Source organism: Macaca thibetana, chromosome 17, assembly GCF_024542745.1.
Source record: "Macaca thibetana thibetana isolate TM-01 chromosome 17, ASM2454274v1, whole genome shotgun sequence".
NCBI classification, from domain to species: Eukaryota; Metazoa; Chordata; class Mammalia; order Primates; family Cercopithecidae; genus Macaca; species Macaca thibetana.
The window spans coordinates 24,079,956-24,100,380 of record NC_065594.1 but is presented as its reverse complement, the minus strand read 5'-3'; the positions used below and the strand labels follow the sequence as shown (position 1 = coordinate 24,100,380).

At 40.9% G+C, this 20,425-nt stretch overlaps 1 protein-coding gene across 1 annotated transcript in view; it reads right to left on the bottom strand.

Moving 5' to 3' along the window:
* COG3 (component of oligomeric golgi complex 3) overlaps positions 1 to 20,425 on the bottom strand; it is a 73,713-nt gene that overhangs the window by 22,315 nt on the left and 30,973 nt on the right. The window contains exons 13-16 of the mRNA XM_050766185.1: positions 20,226 to 20,386; positions 12,048 to 12,153; positions 5,359 to 5,483; positions 3,059 to 3,148 (exon numbers count right to left, since the gene is read on the bottom strand). Coding sequence (XP_050622142.1) covers positions 3,059 to 3,148; positions 5,359 to 5,483; positions 12,048 to 12,153; positions 20,226 to 20,386 — 482 coding nt within the window. The remainder of the gene's footprint in view (positions 1 to 3,058; positions 3,149 to 5,358; positions 5,484 to 12,047; positions 12,154 to 20,225; positions 20,387 to 20,425) is intronic.

Genomic DNA, 20,425 nt, shown 5'->3' with positions numbered 1-20,425 from the left:
ATAATCAATGACTTATGTCACGGAAACTCACTTTGCATCCTGGAACACGAAGCACCAGGTAAGTGGGAAATGCTACAGACTTTAAATACTTGCTCTATTTTTAAAAGACCTAACAACTCTGATGCCAAAAATAGTATTGTATAGATTTTATTACTTTACAAAAGCTATTCTAATACAGCAAATAGTATCACGTTAATTTGTTGACAGGTGCTCAGTTTAAGTATGTAAGAACAATTTCTTGCCTTAAAAAACTCTTTAAGACATCAACCGATTTTCACTGATCACTTTTAAGATAAAAATACACAAGCTTGGCCGGGCGTGGTGGCTCGCGCCTATAATCCCAGCACTTTGGGAGGCCAAAACAGGCAGATCACGAGGTCAGGAGATCGAGACCATCCTGGCTAACACGGCGAAACCCCGTCTCTACTAAAAATACAAAAAATTAGCTGGGCGTGGTGGCGGGCACCTGTAGTCCCAGCTCTTAGGGAGGCTGAGGTAGGAGAATGCCATGAACCCGGGAGGCGGAGCTTGCAGTGAGCCGAGATCGCGCCACTGCACTCCAGCCTGGGCGACAGAGCAAGACTCCGTCTCAAAAAAAACCAAAAGTACACAAGCTCAACCATGAAAATAATAAGCTAGTGTCTATCAAATTGAGAGCTTCTCCATACATACTTAAACTCTTATAATACGCAGGAAACAGAATTAGATAAAAGAGGATGGCCTACAGATAATGAGGGCAAAAGACCCAACAATTAAAACGCTTTTCATGCCTCCCTTAAAAGAAAGGACATGGCCGGGTGCAGTGGCTCACGCCTGTAATCCCAGCACTTTGGGAGGCCAAGGCGGGTGGATCACTTGAGGTCAGGCATTCAAGACCAGCCTGGCCAACATGGTGAAACCCTGTCTCTACTAAAAATGCAAAAATTAGCTGGGCATGGTGCGCACACCTGTAATCCCAGCTACTTGGGTGGCTAAGGCATAAGAATGGCTTGAATCCAAGAGGTGGAGGTTGCAGTGAGCTGAGATAGTGCTACTGCACTCCAGCCTGGGTGAGAGTGAGACTCTGTCTCCAAAAAAAAAAAAAAAAAAAAAAAAAAAAAGAGAGAGAGAGAGAGAGGACAGTGGTACAAGAGGACACAAGCCTATGAACTTTTTTTTAAATTAGGTCATATTTTTCCCTCCTGAGATCTGAGAAACACATGATCACTGTAGAAAATAAAGAAATGTGTAGGGAATGAGAGAAAAATCATCCATAGTTACCTAAAAGCTTTCACTGTTAAATATTTTCTTCAATGCATTTTATTACATAGTCATACCCTATATCTGATTTGCATCTTAAATATCTATTGTCTTAATATGTTTAAGTTAAATTTTATTGTTTCATTTTAAAAAATTTAATGACTGTGTAATATTGCTATATAAAACATGCCACAATTTACTTAACCATTTCCTTAACATTATACATGTGTTTTCTAATTTCACCTATTATCAAAAATGTGTGGGTACAGACTTGGAAATACTTGTTAAAACTTAAATCTGCCTGTCTATAACTTTATTTCTAGTCCCCATGTGAAAATTTCATTTCACCTCTCCATTTCATGAATGAGAAAAATATAGTGGTCACAAAGATAGAGCTTTCCTAGCAACAAGATCCCAAATTATTCTGTGGAGATTTATATATAACTTCTACATATGTATATATTATATATTACATAATATATATAATATATATATAAAAACCTTGAACTTAAAAGTCACATTTATAAATCCATATGTCAAAAAAAGTTAACAGGATTTGAACACTCCAAGTGGGAAGAAAATTTTGGCTGCAAACAGCTCCCACAGTTACTTCCCTATAGGTGACAGGTATTTTAAGAGGAGAGTTAAGCAAAGCAACACTTTTGAACATACTGTACTTCCTGGGGGGAAAAAAAAAAATCTCAGGGCCTGTGGGAGGAGCACATGTCAGCAGCCTTCAGCCCCAGATCCCTTCTGGATTAAAAACTGTAAACTGCTAAGTGTGGCGGCTAACACCTGTAATCCCAGCACTTTGGAAGGCTGAGTCAAGAGGATCATTTGAACCCAGGAATTTGAGACCAGCCTGGGCAACATGGTGAGATCCTATCTCTACAAAAAATAAAAAGTTTAGCCAGATGCCTGTAGTCCTACTGCTCAGGAAGCTGAAGCAGGAGGATTGCTTCAGCTCAGGAGGTTGAGGCTGCAGTGAACAGAGATCATATCACTGCACTCCAGCTTAGGTGACAGCGTAAGACCCTCTCTCAAAAAAAAAAAAATTGACTGGGCACAGTGGCTCATACCTGTAATTCCAGCACTCTGGGAGGCAGAGGTGGGCAGATCACTTGAGCCCAGGAGTTTGAGACCAGCCTGAGCAACACGACAAAATCCTGTCTCCACAAAAAATACAAAACTTGGCCGGGGCATGAAGGTACATGCTTGTAGTCCCAGATTCTTGGGAGGCTGAGGGAGGAGGATGGATAAAGCTCAGGAGATCGAGGCTGCAGTGAGCTATGATCACACCACTGCACTTCAGCCAGGGAGACAAAGCAAGACCCTGTCTCAAAAACAAACAAAACTGTAAGCCACACAGTCATGGCGACTCCTTCTAGTCACACAACCCAGAGTCACAATTACCTGTCCTCAAAATTGACTGACTCATTTCCTCCATGCAAGAACATTCAACTATTTAAAACATTATCATAGAGATGATTATAAATTATGATGTTTCCTTGAAAATGCTTTCTTGGTATTCCAGGGAAATAGTACCATTTCCCCAGTGGCTAGGACTACAACAAGAAACCTTTACCCTATAGAATATGTAACCTAAATACCACTTTTGGTACTTTAGTAAAGTTGGACTCTCTTATATAGTACAGTCTTTATTAAGCACAATAATGAAATAACAGCTTCTCTCAAAGAGCCTCAAAATTCAATCAAATCCTACTGCCAAAACAGCTTTAAACTTCCGTGTCTATAACTAAATGCTATATTCCACAATATTTTACCAGGAAACAGGATTTCAGCTAACACTTCATCAAACCTTGTTTTTGCTGATAGACTCTGAGGCTCCAAGTAAGGACTGAATGCAGGCAGACAATGCTTCCTGTGATAATCCTTGGAACACTGCCCTCTGGTGGAATAAAAGAGAATAATCAGCCTGTGGCACTTGCAAATAACAATACCTGCTTGTCCTCATGGTGGGATTAACTTACTACTCCTACTATTCTTCCTGGTTTCCTATTCCCATGCAACCTCTCTAGACCAACACATAGAATTGCAATGTGCAGTCATCTCTGGAAACACTCATGTGACCCTTCAGTAAATACTGATTAGCATGCTAGGCACTGTGCTTAAAGGCTAGAAATGTAGGCAGGCATGGTTCTGAACTCATGGAGCCTTCGCTCCAACACGATCTCACGTGGGGCTGTTTTTTAAATCTCTAAAACCAACTTTAAAACAAACCCTCAGTAAATCTACTTCTAAAAATACATCAGAATTGTATTTTAAGAATTCACGTACATGGCTCTTCATTACAGTATTATTTAGAACAGCCAAAAACTGAAAATAACATAAATGTTCAAAGACAGAGGACTGACAAATAAAATAAGACTAAATCTAAATTATAGAATACTGTTTAAGAAATCAAAGAATGCTGAAGGAGGCGGTGAAATTCATAATCGGGTTAAAAAAAAGAAAACAGGTTACAAAATGGTATGGGCAGTACGATTATTTAATTCTGCCATTCCCAGAGGTGTGGCATGGTGGTTGGACCAGGACTCCCATCAGTCCCCTTGCTTCTCTCCCAGCCTCCATTCTACATAAATATGAGCCACCGTCCTGGGCCCTGGTTTCCAACTTGATGTTCTCTTTTTACATTGCTTCTCCCCGTTCTGTGGTTTCCCACAAGGCTATTACTATAGGAAGGAGAAATTAGAGCTGCCATCTGCTGGGTCACTAACCCTGCCTAAGAAAACTTAAGATGAGCAGCTTAGACCAAGACCCTCGCCTTCCCCTGCTCAGCCTTAACGTATTTTACAAACTGGATTGTCTTTCCTCACCTTTGATCGGTAAGACTAAAAGTGTTAAGATTTGAATATAAGCTAGGTGAAAAAAGAATAAGCAAGCCTAAGGCATAAGACAAAACTGGCATAGTGACCTCCTCAGGCCTACCTACTATTTAGCTAAAATCCCTGTTAAGCACCCTAAGAGGCTTTTTTTACTAGAGTCTGTGATGACAATGGGTTCTATGTGGAATATGTCTCCTGTGTATTTTCCTTGGGATCCTGACTCCACTGCAGGAAGTTGCTGAATCTTAGCCTAATATCATTATTCAATAAACCTAACAGACAGCCTGGGGAGGAAGAGATGCCAAATGTCCAAACGTCTCTCTGGAAGAGATCTCATCAGCTGGCCAAAAAGGCTGAGACATCTAAGTCTGTAGAGGTGATCTGGGCCCATCCTTAAGAGTCCCAGAACTGGGCAAAAGGCACTTTTGGTAGCATTTCAAAATCTATAAGCACAAAGCCCAGCAATTATGCATTTTAAATTAAATATAGAGTAGTATACACTCTACTGACCCAATGAAATGACTGTGCAGTCCTAGGACTCTGGTATAAAATATTTCTGTGGTGTAAGGGTAAATGCATACTCCTTTTGAACCATGTCCTTAAGAAATAGTGGCATCTAGCCGGGCGCGGTGGCTCAAGCCTGTAATCCCAGCACTTTGGGAGGCCGAGACGGGCGGATCATGAGGTCAGGAGATCGAGACCATCCTGGCTAACACGGTGAAACCCCGTCTCTACGGAAAAAATACAAAAAACTAGCCGGGCGAGGTGGCGGGCGCCTGTAGTCCCAGCTACTCGGGAGGCTGAGGCAGGAGAATGGCGTGAACCCGGGAGTCAGAGCTTGCAGTGAGCTGAGATCCGGCCACTGCACTCCAGCCTGGGTGACAGAGTGAGACTCCGTCTCAAAAAAAAAAAAAAAGATATAGTGGCATCTAGACAATTCATTACATGACTGCTATCTTTAATCATTGCTCCAAATGCAGTCAGGGTCTTCTCCTCAGGAATGCACTAAACAAAATAAAATAAAACAGTAACGCAAAATTTGCCCACAATTTTGAGGTGTCCATAGACTCCCCAAAGCCCATTACTGAATTATAAGTTTCTATAGAAAGTTCAGGTTAGAAATTCCTAAATTAGCTTGACCTCAAGTTACTTCTATATCTAAAAATCATGATTTTAAGAATATCCAACAAAATACTTTATCAAGATCTTAAAATGTAAATTTAAAAATATTTCAAGTGAAGGAGCAAGCAATTCACAGTAAAGATACACGTACATCTATGCATCTGTATAATTTGGAGAGACAGACAAGAGTTCTTCGAACCGTAGGATACCACATTCCGTGAAGATCTGCTGGAGAAATTGTGGTCTGTGGTCTAGGATTAAGGGATTCTGTTGAACCTAAAACCCAAGTGGAAAAGAAGACACATTTCACACATGTGGATGTTTGTCTTACAATAATTTACATGGCAACTATAAACTGTTTATTCTTATTAGCTGTCAATAGCTAGAAGGCACCAATTTTTTCCAGCCTCAGTTTTCATCAAGAATACCATGAGAAATCTAAATCAGTGACAGGCGAGATTTAACACAGTAAGTGAGAACACACATGAATATGGACATACATACATTCCAGCTTCATATATATATGCTCAGTCCAAGTTGCTTTTCCCAAATTGTGATCAATAATCTTTATGGAATATAGGAAAAGCATAATCACATTATAGAATGCAGCCATTAAAAAGGAGGCAGATAGGCCGGGCACGGTGGCTCAGGCCTGTAATCCCAGCACTTTGGCAGGCCAAGGCGGGTGGATCACGAGGTCAAGAGACTGAGATCATCCTGGCTAACATGGTGAAAACTCATCTCTACCAAAAATTCAAAAAATTAGCCAGGCGTGGCAGCAGGCGCCTGCAGTCCCAGCTACTTGGGAGGCTGAGGCAGAAGAATGGTGTGAACCCTGGAGGCAGAGCTTGCAGTGAGCCGAGATCGCGCCACTGCACTCAGCCTGGGTGACAGAGTGAGACTCCGTCTCAGAAAAAAAAAAAAAAAAACGAAGCAGATCTCGGGCCAGGGCCAGGCAAGGTAGCTCACACCTGTAATCCCAGCACTTTGGGAGGCTGAGGCAGGCAGATCATGAGGTCAGGAGTTCGAGACCAGCCTGACCAATGTGGTGAAACTCCGTCTCTACTAAAAATACAAAAATTAGTCGGGCGTGGTGGCACGTGCCTGTAGTCCCAGCTACTCGGGAGGCTGCGGCAGGAGAATCGCTTGAACCTAGAAGCCGGAGGTTACAGTGAGCCGAGATTGCGCCACTGCACTCCAGCCTGGGCAACAGAGTGATTCTCTGTCTCAAAAAAAGAAAGGAGGCAGATCTCTATGTAGTCATGAGGAAGCAGGTGGGAGCCTGTGGAGGTGGGGGAGTAACAAGAAAACAAAGCACTTCTAAACAGGGGGATTAATCAAAGCAGGTTTGCCTGTCAGCCTGTCTTCCACACTGAGTCAAATCACATACAGGCCTAGTTAGTACATTCAATTCCCAGGTGACCAGAGCGGGCTTCCCCCCACCAGTGGGAAAGTCAGAAAAGGCAGCCTCTGGCGACTGTGAGGAAGAGCAGGTGGGGAGTGTGGTTGGGCAGACACCTCTGTAAGGGAAGTACAATCACTTCTGGGTCGAGGGACCAAATTTCAAATGAACCACAAAAAGTGGAGCTGGTATAATACTTTGAGACAACAGGTGATATTGAAAGATGGTCTACGCATTAGAGGACATTAGCAAACTCATTAAATTTTTAGTGCAATAATGGTTTATTGTTAAATAAAAGATGTCATTATGTTTTGGACATGCTGAAATACTCAAGCGTGAAGTGTCAATGATGTCAATAATTTAAAATGGTTCGTCAAATATATTTACACACGCACACCCCAACACATACATATATACACATACACATATAAGTGTATATGTGTGTGTATATATGTGTGTATGTGTGTGTATACGTATATATATAAACATATATATAAAATAAAATGCTAAGTCTCGAATCCAAGTTGTGGGTATGGGTGTTCATCATTCATCTTTCTACTTTTCTGTATATTTGGAATGTTTTCAATAATAAGAAAATAGAAGTAGATCTATGATATAGAAGTAGATCTATGATATCTATGATCTGTAATAAGTTACAGAACAAACATAATTCATTTTTATAAATGGTTACAGCAGCATATGCTTACAAGAAGGCCTGGAGGTTGTATGGCATAGATTTGAGGGGAAAGGGATGAGGGAAATGTTGAGGCTTAGTGCTTTCTTCCCTTTTATTTATTTATTTATTTATTTTTTCGAGATGGAGTCTCGCTCTGTCACCCAGCCTGGAGTGCAGTGGCATGATCTCGGCCCACTGCAACCTCCACTTCCTGGGTTCAAGCGATTCTTCTGCCTCGGCCTCCAGACTAGCTGGGACCACAGGCTCATGCCACCACACCTGGCTAATTTTTTGTATTTTTAGTAGAGACGGGGTTTCACCATGTTAGCCAGGATGGTCTCGATCTCCTGACCTAGTGATCTGCCCACCTCAGCCTCCCAAAGTGTTGGGATTACAGGCGTGAGCCACCACGTCTGGCCTCTTTTTTTTTTTTTTTTTTTTGAGACAGAGTCTGGCTCTGTTTCCCAGACTGAAGTACAGTGGCATGATCTCGGCTCACTGCAACCTCCACTTCCTGGGTTCAAGCAATTCTCGTGCCTCGGCCTCCCGAGTAACTGGGATTACAGGCATGTGCCACTACACCCAGCTAATTTTTGTATTTTTAGTAGAGATGGGGTTTCGCCATGTTGGTCAGGCTGGTCTCAAACTCCTGACCGCAGGTGATCCGCCTGCCTCAGCCTCCCAAAGTGCTGGAATTACAAGTGTGAGCCACTGTGCCCGGCTAGTACTTTCACTTTACAATTTTGTAAGCTTTTTTTCCAAAAAACAAAAACTACTTGTATAATTTTTTTTCTTTTTCTCTCTTACTTAACTTGTATAATTTTTCAATTTCTTCCACAGAGCTCACTTTAAACTAACATTTAATTTGTATGAAGTATCTTAAAGAAAAAGAATAAACAAATTACATCAAAGAATATTGAGGAGATGAAATATTTATACTTTTCCTTAGGAATATGGTATGTGCAGGATCCCTTCTTCAAAATAAAGTGCCAAAAGAATTCCCCCAAATAAAAGTTTAGTCAAACAAATGTGTTTAAGTACTTTAAAGCCAGAAATCAGCTTGTGTTCATTTTCCCCTTTCCTGGGTAACTAATACTAGTTCACCGGGGCAAACCATCAAAAGCCAAGTGCCCCTTGGCTGCCTCTCCTGAGGAGCAGAGCAGGCCCCGGGACCAGGGCTTCTCCCACAGCCCTCCTGCACATCTGCCTCCATTGTCCTCCGCGGGCCTGACCTCCCCATTACTTGTTCTACATACAGAACAAAGCTGTGCTTTTAGAAGGTACTGATAACTGGTCTCTTCACAAGATGGTCTCACCACCAATTGCCCTGACACCTCCTTCTATGCCATGAACTTCACATCATTTAAAGCCCTCCTTTCAGAGGCTTCTCATTCTCTCACTTCCAGCTTTAGAGGTGGGAACCAGGAAACCAGGAAAAGTGATCATGACATACTCTTTTTGGTTTTGCTCCACTTCCTACCTGATTAGAGCCTTGCTTTCCACCCCAAGTTCTATCGCCATTGTGATAACACTGATAACTGCACAGATGATGAGCTGCTCATCCTTACCTTCTCAGCTCCAAAGACTTTCTCTTCCATCCTCACACCCCTACCCCAGGGGCAATTCTTAATACTTGCAGAATTGTATTCTTATTACTTTCTGCAGACTTCCTTCTTCCTCTCAACTATTCCACCTCTAAAGTTTTAAAACTTAGCATGCCACTTTATAACCACAATGTTCTAGAGATTTCGATCTTCTCACCTGTTTACGCAAACTACATGGGCAACCCCTCCTCCTCTGACATCAATCACACTCTCTCACTTGCCCACTTCTGACCTCGCTGGCTGTCAGTTTACTCCTCTATCTCCATTTGCTGCTTAACATCAGCACTGGCTCGGTTTCTCTCCCAAGACGTCTGCTACAGTCACTCTACACTCTGTCCTAGAATGATCTTACACAAGCCCAAAGCATCAACTACGCCTCATCCTTTATTTCTAAATCAGTCTTTCTCTCTACAGCTCTAGGGCAGTGCCGCCCAGCAGAAATACAATGTGAATCATAAATGCAACACAGTAAAACGTCACATTTTAAAAAGTAAAAAAGTTAGCCAGATGGGATGGCATGAGCCTACGGTCCCAACTACTTGGGAGGCTGAGGTGGGAGGGTGGCTTTAAGCCTGGGAGGCAGAGGTTGCAGTAAGCCAATATCACACCACTGCACTCCGGCCTGACAGAACCAGACCCTATCTCCAAAAAAAGAGTAAAAGAGGCCAGGCCCAGCGGCTCACGTCTGTAATTCTAGCACTTTGGGAGGCTAAAGTGGAAGGACTGCTTGAGCTCAGGAGTTCAAGACCCATCCTGGGCAACACAGCAAGACTCGGTGTCTATTTAAAAAAAGAAAAAAAAAATGGCTGGGCATGGTGGCTCATGCCTGTAATCCCAGCACTTCGGGAGGCCAAAACAGGAGGATTGCTTGAGCACAGAAGTTCGAAACCAGCCTGGGCAACATAGTGAGACCTCATCTCTTTGAAAGGAAAAAAAGAGTAAAAAGAAAGCAGGATTGGCCAGGCGTAGTGGCTCACGCCTATAATCCCAGCACTTTGGGAGGTCAAGGCAGGCAGATCACCTGAGGTCGGGAGTTCGAGACCAGCCTGGCCAACATATAGTGAAAGCCCACCTCTACTAAAAAATACAAAAATTAGCTGGGCGTGCTGATGCATGCCTATAGTCCCAAATACTTGGGAGGCTGAGGCAGGAGAATCGATTGAACCCGGGAGGCAGAGGTTGCAGTGAGTTGAGATAGCACCACTCTACTCCAGCCTGGGCAACAGAGTGAGTCTCTGTCTCTCAAAAAAAAAAAAAAAAAAAGGAAGCAGGATTAATTTTAGTATATTTTATTCAATCCAATATGTCCAAAATATCATTTTAACATGTAATCAATATAAAAATTACTAATAAGATATTTTCCATTCTTTTTTTTATTTTTCTGAGACAGAGTCTCACTCTGTCTCCCAGGCTGGAGTACAGTGGCACAAACTCGGCTCATGGCAACCTCCACCTCCCGGGTTCAAGAGATTCTCCTGCCTCAGCTTCCCGAGTAGCTGCGATTACAGGCGCATGCAGCCACGCCTGGCTAACTTTTATATTTTTAGTAGAGACGGGGTTTCACATGTTGGCCAGGCTGGTCTTGAACTCCTGACCTCAGGTGATCCACCCGCCTCAGCCTCCCAAAGTGCTGGGATTATAGGTGTGACCCACTGCACCCAGCCTGTTTTCCATTCCTTATATCATACTAAGTCTTCGAAATCTGGTGTGAATCTTACACAATTATGGCACACTCAGACTAGCCACATTTCACATGCTCAATGGCAGCGGCTACCATAATGGACAGTACAGCTTCTAGAACCATATAATACGGACCCTCTCAGTTGTTCCACATGGACCTTATTCAACCCCCACATCTGAGGGCCATCAAATTCTACTGATTCAAACTTCTAACCATATCCCTCATCTCTGTATTTCTCTCCATCGCCCTAACACCATCCTGGTTCAAACCACCTTTATCTTTCAAATGGAAAAACATAACTTCCTGATCAGTCTCTACAGTTCTGCCAATAATGCCTCATTGTAATGCCAGTAATGGGTTAAAAAGTAGGCTTTAGCGGGGAAAGAGAAAATGCACAAGGCTGGGGTTGGCAAGAGAGAAATGTACTCTCATGTCTCCAGTACTCATAAAGAGGTATAGTAGGACACGGTTTGGGTTCTATTGCAGAGGAGGAAATTTTAGCCCTCTGTGAGGTCCTCCCTCCTACAGGGCAAGCGTGATAAAATGGCTTTGTCGCATGGGTAATATCCAGCTGCTTGGCAGTCTGGATTCAGTGTAACAACTGTTTGTAGAGTAGACTCAGAACACCTGATGATGCCCTTCACCTGGGGATCTTGAAGTAGCTGGGGCTCTTTAAAGCCCAGGGAGTTACAGTACCCACCTTCCCAGACGTCCCATGGGGAGCTGAGCTTTAGGGCCACTCTTACAGCTGGGTGAGGAGGGGATGGCTTACTTCCCATCTAGCTTGCTGTCTACGTCCCTAATGAGTATCCAGGGTGATTCTTGGGACAGTTTTGCTCCTTGTATAACATGTACCCTAGTCCAAGCCATCCCATACAACTGTGTCAATATTTTACTCCAGTTACAGACACTCAATATGTTTACAAAATGCAAATCTGATGGTCCAGTCACCATGAAACACCATGCCAGCTAGAAGTCCAAAGACCATAAGACTATTACAAGACATCTATCCCAATCTGGCCTATTTTACCTGCTCCTTCCCCACATTCAACCTGGGCTCAAACATACCAAACCACTTGAATTATGCAAAATAGCCATGGTTTTCCATTCCTGCATGCCTTCCTACATTCTATTCTATCTTAAACAAACTTACTTCACCTGGCTCTCTCACACTCTTCATAAACACGCTATAGCTCTCAGACACCACACCCCACACTGAGCCCACCTTCCCACACTCAGAGCTCATCTCCCTTCGTAAATTCCGTGCCCCTCATCCATGGTCCAAGGGCACCCTGTGCAAACTATCAGCATCTCACTCACCACTGAATTCTGTCTGTGGCTTGGCAATTTCCCCCCAGTAAAGTGTGGGCTCCTCAAAGGCACAAGTTGTTTTTCATGCCTCGGACAGGGTAAGTCCTCAATAAAGGTTTATTAACCCGAATGAATAAATGCTGGCAGTTAAGACATCATAACATACCAGATTTTGTCAGACTGTTAGACTCTCCTTCCTCTAAGTGAACATCTGAAAATGAAGCTTCTGAAGGTACCTTCTTCTGTTCATCTTTCAAACTCTGTGCAATTTGCTGTATAAAGAAATTAAAAGGAACGTTATCGTTTTCAGCAGTGTTTGGCAACATGAACATGTTCTTTATACAAAGTATATATATATATTTTTTGTTTGTTTTTCAACTTGACATTTGGAAACTATTCAGATTTAAGACTGGATACATTCTGAATACCACAAATGTTTTTGTTCAAGTAACTGGCCAATCTAAATAACAGGCTTTTTCTTCATGTGATAATAGCTACAGTACGCTATTTTTGAAACAGATATTTTTTAAAAATTAGCATGGACTCACTGCCTAAAGAATAACATGCAGTATACAAAGGACACCAACTACTAAATTAGTTATGAAAATCCCACTAATTTGCATTAATTATAAAGGTGGAAACACACAGAAATGAAGACCTAACAGTCATCTAGTTACTGCAAAAAAGAATGGCCAGTCATAAAAATGAGACAATGGACTTTGGGAATTCAGGGGCAAAGACTGGGAGGTAGGTAAGACATAAAAGACTCCACGTTGGGGACAGCGTACACTGTTTGGGTGACAGGTGCACTAAAATCTCAGGAATCACCACTAAAGAACGTATTCATGTAACTAAAAACCATCTGTACCCAAAAAAACTATTGAAATTAAGAAAAAAAAAAAATTAATGGCCAGAGAATTGGTTAGGAAATAGACTCCCTACCACATAGGCCAGTCCGCTCACTCTGCGTGTAGAAATCGGAAAGTACAGCTAATCCCTAAACAGCAAGCAGATGTTACAGCCAGACCACTCTTTTTTTTGAGGCAGAGTCTCGCTCTGTTGACCAGGCTGGAGTGCAGTGGTGTGATCTCGGCTCACTGCAAGCTTCGCCTCCCAGGTTCACGCCATTCTCCTGCCTCGGCCTCCCAAGTAGCTGGGACTACAGGTGCCCGCCACCGTGTTTGGCTAATTTTTTGTATTTTTAGTAGAGACAGGGTTTCATCATGTTTGCCAGGATGGTCTCAATCTTCTGACCTTGTGATCCGCCTGCCTCGTCCTCCCAAAGTGAGCCAGACCACTCTTATACCCCAGTACCTCACCAAAAGAAAAAAAAGTAAGCATATTTACTGCAAGTGGTTATCCTTAAGCCAAAAGGTCTACTACACACGGGAGCATCCAGGATACAGGCCATGTAATGACTGAATAAACATATCAAATATACCGCTAAATTACACTAGGAGGGGAACATATAGAAAACTTTATCGCCTGACATCCTATCAGACACAACAATTAAAACAGGCATTCTTATCTATAATACAAAAACTGATATTCCTAATGAAGGCCAGGAGGGGAGGAAAAGGAGGGAGCACCATTCCCTAGATGAGGCTGAGAAACAGACCTAGTCTTCGTCATACCTGCTTTGTGGCCCTCAAAATCAAGGCAGCTCCTGCAAATGGACCACCCATCTGCTCCCTGTTGTAATCCACAATACCAAGACAGATAAAGATAATTCCTGCTACGGACCACTGAAAAGAAACAGCCCCCACTGCCTGCCCTAAAAGGGCATCTGGTCCCTGCAAGGTTGATTCTGCATATTATTTAAAAAGTAACAACATATAAATAATACAACCAGCCAAAATGCAGTAAGTTTAAATAGAAGTCAGAGGAAGAGATGTGAGTTTAGGAGAACATCCTTAACACAGGTAAGGGCATATTTCCAGCCTGTTAACTTTAAAACCAACATACTTATTATTACACATTTATCCACCTAGGCGTTGAAATAAATTAGGTTAAGTCAAAATGCTGGTGAGGATGTGGAGCAACAGGAATGATCTAGTATACACACGTATTTCTATGCTGTCATCTGAGAGAGCTTAAAAGCAACAATACCCCTGCAGCAATGAGCACACCTAATGCCCAGATCTGCTTCTAATACAATCCTTCAATAAAGGAGCCAGCACTCCTTGAAGAAATGGTTGATTCTAGGACAGAGGCAGGAAATACATTGATGCACCGGAAGTTCTTATAGTGCAAGGAAGTAAGGAAGTTCTCAAAATAAAAAATCTACATAAATGAGTATGTCAAAAGGACATAGGAGTCAACTGAGAGAGCTCCCAGTGGTGAAAGCTGGAGCAGCAAAATAAAGTACCAGTGAACTATAACCCAAAGTATAAATAAATATCCGTAAGTCCACACTGACATCAGTAAGTGACTGAATCACCAAATTGGAAAAAGAGACAAATCTCCCTTACAGAAAAATTCCAAGTATTTATATAGATACTTTGCCCTTAAAAAAGGCAGAGCACAACCCACTCCTTAAACATGGGTTACACATGGGACTTCCTTCCAAAGAGTACAGTGTGGAAAGTGGGGAAGAGGAATAACTGCACGGTGGCAAAACCTGACAGCACTACTTCAGCCAGATGGTCAGGTTCAATATCAACAGTGAACACTCATGTTGAAAGGCTGTACCCTTAATATGCTGTAATAACAATGGCATTTTACACCACTGTGGTTTTCCTCCCAAAAACCCAAAACACTAGTCTAATCGTAAGGATAACATCAGACGAATTCCAACAAAGGAGCATCGTATACAAAGCTTGAAATACTCATGACAACACTACAAACCAGTTCTCAACACTGCTAAGTCATCAAAAACAAAAAAAGTCTGAAAAACTGTCACAAACAAAAGGAGTCTAAAAAGACATAAAAACTAAGTGCAATGTGGTGTTATAAATGGGATCCTGGAATAGAAAAAGACCTGAAAGACACTAAGAAAATCTGAATAAACTATGGACCTTAGTAAACAAATACCAATGAATCACTACTGGTTCATTAATTGTGGCAAATGTATCATACCAATAGAAGATCTTAGTAATAGGAGCAACTGGGTGCAGGGTATATAAAAACTCTGTACTACCCTCTCAATTTTTCTGTAAATCTCAAACTATCTTAAAATATAAAGTCTATTTTAAAAATAAAAATAAAAGAAATTAGGACATTTGACATCCAAGAAAAGCCGTGTAAATAGAAACAGGACAGTATCTGAGCCACATCTGACAACTTTAATGACACAGATTGGCACTCTGTGACAAAAGATATACTGATGAATACAGGATACACTTAGGAAGAAATGATCTTTAATCTATTTTCCACAGATATTTAAGTCTACAGCTCCTGATATAAACTAATTAAGCGAGATTAGTGTATAGACTGGCAAAAATTAGATTACCTTTTTTTTAATTTAATAGCTTACAGATTTCTCAAGACTGTATTTTTTTAAAATACGTTAGAAACATGATGACTTAGCAAAATCATTTCAGGGGACATTTTTTAAATTCACTAGCACCAAAACTGCCTTTGGAATTTTTCAAATAAAATAATCAGACCTCTAATCTTTTTTTTTTTTTTTTTTTTTTTTAGGCAGGGTCTCACTCTGTGACCCAGACTGGAATACAGTGGCACAATGACAGCTCATCCCAGCCTCCATCTCCTGGGCTCAGGTGTTCCTCCCACCTATGCCTCCTGAGTAGCTAGGATTAATAGCTGCCACCATGCCTGCCTAATTTTTGTATTTTTTGTAGAGATGGGGTTTCACTTTGTTGACCAGGCTGGCCTTGAACTCCTGGGTTCAAGCGATTCGCCCACGTTGGCCTCCCACAGTGCTAGTATTACAGGCGTGAGCCACTGTGCCTGGCCAAGACTATTTTTAAAAAGTCAAATGTTATGTTTTTAAATATTTCAAGGGTTAAATAAATGACAACAGCCACTGTCTATCATATGACTACCAGCATTAAGTGCTTTCTGGGTCATTATCTTTACTCTTACAACAATTATCCAGGGTCAGTATTATGCCTGTTTTACAAATAATTAAATATACTGATAAAAGATAAGAAAGAGCTACTAACTGGGCTGGGATTTGAATCCAGGTCTATCTCACTCTTACATTTCCCCCTATGCCATGCAAATGGCAAGCTTACATGGGCAAAAATCTCTAAAGAGATTTGAAATCTGCGGATCCATATTTAGAATCAAATGTTTGACAGCAATCTCGTTGTATATCTTAGTAGGATATATTCTAAGAACAAAAGAAGTATAAAAATCTTGAATTAAGTTTGCTATTAGTCATGGCATTAGTGTTATCATTCTGAAACTATTTTGTGTATGTTGTAATTTGAAGCAAATGAGTAAATACACTAGAGGTGCTGGGAGCCAGGGTTTCTTCTGTGAGACTGGAAACACAAATACAAGATATGGGAAAACACTGTGGAACTGGATCTGAACTGGAGATTTCAGTATGATCTCATGATACTTTAAAATGTATATTTTTCTAGCTCTTTAAAGAGGGCTAGAAGTAATGACATCCACCATTAGAAATGAGCACACCTAATACTCAGATCTTGGTTTCTAAATACCACCCTCTTTCCCCTTAAGGAACCAAGGGTTCCTGGAGAAAGAGCTGACGGTAGGTCTGGAGCAAGGAATGCAAAAGATGAACACCTGGATCATCCTGTGCAAGAAAACAAAGGACCCTAGATTGGCCAAGAAAAAAAGAAAGATGATTCAAATTACTAGAATCATATGGCATTGCAAGGAGCCCAGAATGGCCAAAACAATTTGAAAAAAAAAAAGAACAAAATAGCAAAACTACTTCCCAAGTATAAAATTTATTTAAAAACAACTGTAATCCAGACAGTCTGGTGGAGCACAAGGATAAGACAGAAAGATGAATGGAATAAACTTGAGAGTCCAAAAACAAAACAAAACAAAAAGCCGTTAATCTATGGTTAACTGATTTTCAACAAGGGTGCCAAGACCATTCAATAGACAAATAATAGCCTTTTCAATAAATGATGCTGGAACAACTGGATAACCACATGCAGAAGAATGAAACTGGACCCCCTACTTCACATCATATACAAAAATTAACTCAAAATGGATTAAAGACCTAAATGTGAAAGCTAAAACTATAAAACTCAATAAAAAAAAAAAAAAGTACTGAGAGACTACAGTCAAATGGACAGAGGAGCCAGCGTAAAGGGGCTGCCACTGTCCAAATTTGGGACAATTTTGAGCATCGAAATGAATAACGATGGCTGGGCATGGTGGTTCATACCTATAATCCCAGCACTTTGGGAGGCCAAGGTGGGCAGATCACTTGAGCCCAGAACTTTGAGACCAGCCTGAACAACACGGCGAGATCCCATTTCTACAAAAGAATGCAAAAAATTAGCTGGGTGTAGTGGCACACGCCTGTAATTCGAGTTACTCAGGAGGCTGAGGTGGAGGATTGCATGGGCCTGGGAAGTCAAGGCACTGCACTCCAGCCTGGGCAACAGAGTCAGACCCTGTCTCAAAATAATAATAATAATAATAATAATAACAATGATGATAACAGATTAAAATACAATGACTTTTTTTAAAAAATCTAATAGTCTATAATGCTATATAAAGCAGGGGTGAGGAGAAGGGATGAAGAAAGGGAAATTAATTCTTTACAGCAGACTGCCAACTAATAAAGGTAGAAGAAATGGCAGATGTGAAAAATGACCATTTTACTGCCTCCCAATGTAATAATTGGTTCAGGCAAGAATCATCAATGGATGCTAAAGCCACTAACTGAAAAGATTTGGGGGAACTCAAATAATCTCAAAGTATCACCCTATAATTATTTATTAATTGCAAATAAAGAAAAACTATATTTTTATAATGAAGAGAGCTAGCAATCACCACTTTAACCAATAGTGGAACAACCTGACATTATCTGCCTTTGATATACTGAAATAAGAAGTACACATCAGCTATGCAGTATTCTTGAGGGAAAAAAAGTTTAACTTGAATCTAAGCAACAAGAAACAATCGGACAAATCCATAATGTGACATATTCTACAATAAAACTGTCCTGGTCCCTTGAAAAAAGTCAATGCCATAAAAACAAAAGACAAAACAAAAGGGGGGAAGGAAGGAGTGTGGATTTGAATTAAAGATATTATGGTGCATAAAACCCAAATGCAACATGATAACCTTGACTGGATCCCACTTTTTAAATTTTTTTGTCCAATTATAAGAGACACCTAGGCCAGGCATGGTGGCTCACATCTAAAATCACAGCACTTTGGGAGGCTGAGGTGGCAGGATCACTTGAGGCTGGTCTCAAGAGTTCAAGACCAGCCTGGCCAACATAGTGAAATCCCATCTCTACTAAAAATACAAAAATTAGCCAGCTGTGGTGGCTGGCGCCTTTAATTCCAGCTACTTGATAGGTTAAGACAGGAGAATCACTTGAACCTGGGAGGCAGAAGTTGCAGTGAGCCAAGATTGCGCCACTGCACTCCAGCCTGAGTGAAAACAGTGAAACTATGTATCCAAAAAAAAAAAAAAAAACAGACATCTGAAGGACAAATGGGGAAATTTCAATATGGACTATATATAAATAATATTATTGAATTAATGTTAATTTCCTTAAATACAAAAATGATACTGTGGTTATATGAACAATTGTCGTTATTCTTACAAAAATAAGAACTGAAGTACTTAGCAATGAGGAGTTATGATGTCTGCAACTTTCAAATGGCTCAGCAACACACACACACAAAGAGATAAAGTAAATGTGATGAAATAATAACAACTGGTGAATCTGAAAAACAAGTTCTAGATTCAACTGGATACTTGATATTAAGGAACTACACTGTTTTTCGGTGTGATAATTATATTATGGTGTGTTAAAAATAAAAATGCCCTTAACTTTTTAGAGTTACCTACTGAAGGTTTTTTTTTTAATTTTGTTATTGTTGTTTTTCATATTTAACCTCTTGACTTGATTATCTTTGCTCATTGGTTTCTGCTACTTAGAAGCAGTAACCCAGAATCTATAACCTTCAGGAGTGTAAAGTTATATTCCGTCCTGCTTAGCCTGCAGTGGTCACACTTTTCTGTTGTTGTTGTTGTTGAGACAGGATCTGGCTCTGTCACGCAGGCCGGAGGGCAGTGGTGTGATCTCGGCTCCCTGAAACCTCCATCTCCCGGGCTCAAGTAATCTTCCCATCTCAGCCTCCTCAGCAGCTGGGATCACAGAGGCACACCACGACACCTGACTAATTTTTGTATTTTTAGTAGAGATGGGGTTTCTCACCATGTTGCCCAGGCTGGTCTTGAACTCCTGAGATCAAGTGATCCTCCCGCCTCGGTCTCTCAAAGTGCTGTGATTACAGGTATGAGCCACCATTCCCGGCCTAGTTCTATTTACTAATTGAAATCATGTTTGGAATTTGCTTTAAAATAATTAATGGGGGTGAAAGGGAGTACAAAAAGTCTAGCCATGTTAAAATGAAGGTAATGGTACCTAAGAGGTCATCATATTACAGTTTCTACTTTTGCTTATATTTGAAAATTTGCCTTAAAAAAGTTCTAATTCTGTTTTAATACTAATATCTTAGGCATTATTTAAAGTCTGTCCAGAACTCAAAGAAAATGAAGACATATATGGAATTGAAAGATCAGGAAAATAAACCCAAGTCTTCAAACCATAACTGGACACTTGTACGGTATAATTTGAGGAGATGGCCTCCAGGGTTTTTATGAGAGCATGACACACGGTTACATCGTCACCATCAACCTGGTGGCTCCTACATTATCAACCTTCTTCTATGCCACTTACTCAAAAAAAAGAGAAATCCCTAAAATTGAATTAGGGATCACTAATTCAATTTTAAAATTGAGAATGTGTATTTCCTGCCAATGGGAAGAGAATGGAATAGAATGTTTATAAAACATAACTCGAAGGAAAGACAAACTAACAAATTATTTTTAATTCTTTTAAATGTTATCTCCCTTAATTTTTATAGCAAGCTTATCTTGATTTTACATTTTGAGGAAGAATTAAAAAGAAAAATCCCATTTTAACTAGTAAAAAACATGTAGGCTAGGCACAGTGACTCACGCCTGTAATCCCAGCACTTGGCAGGCCGAGGCAGGTGGATCACTTGAGTTCAGGAATTCGAGACCAGCCTGGGCAACGTGGGGAGACCATGTCTCTATTTTAAGTTATAAATTTTAAATAAATAAATAAATAAAACATCTAAAAACTGTGTGGGGGCAAACGGGAGATCAAGTAAGGAGATCCTACCTCCATCATTACTAACTTATCGGGATATGCCAGATCTCCAGGAGCTGGTTTATAGCCCGTGATGTCCGTCTGAATATAGATGTGGGTTCGGTAGACAAGCCGCTCCTGTACATCTTCTAACATCTGCTTGACTCCAGCTGCAAATGCCCCCAGTTGCTCGGCTGATAAAAAAGTGCAATCATCCATTCTTTTAGATTGAG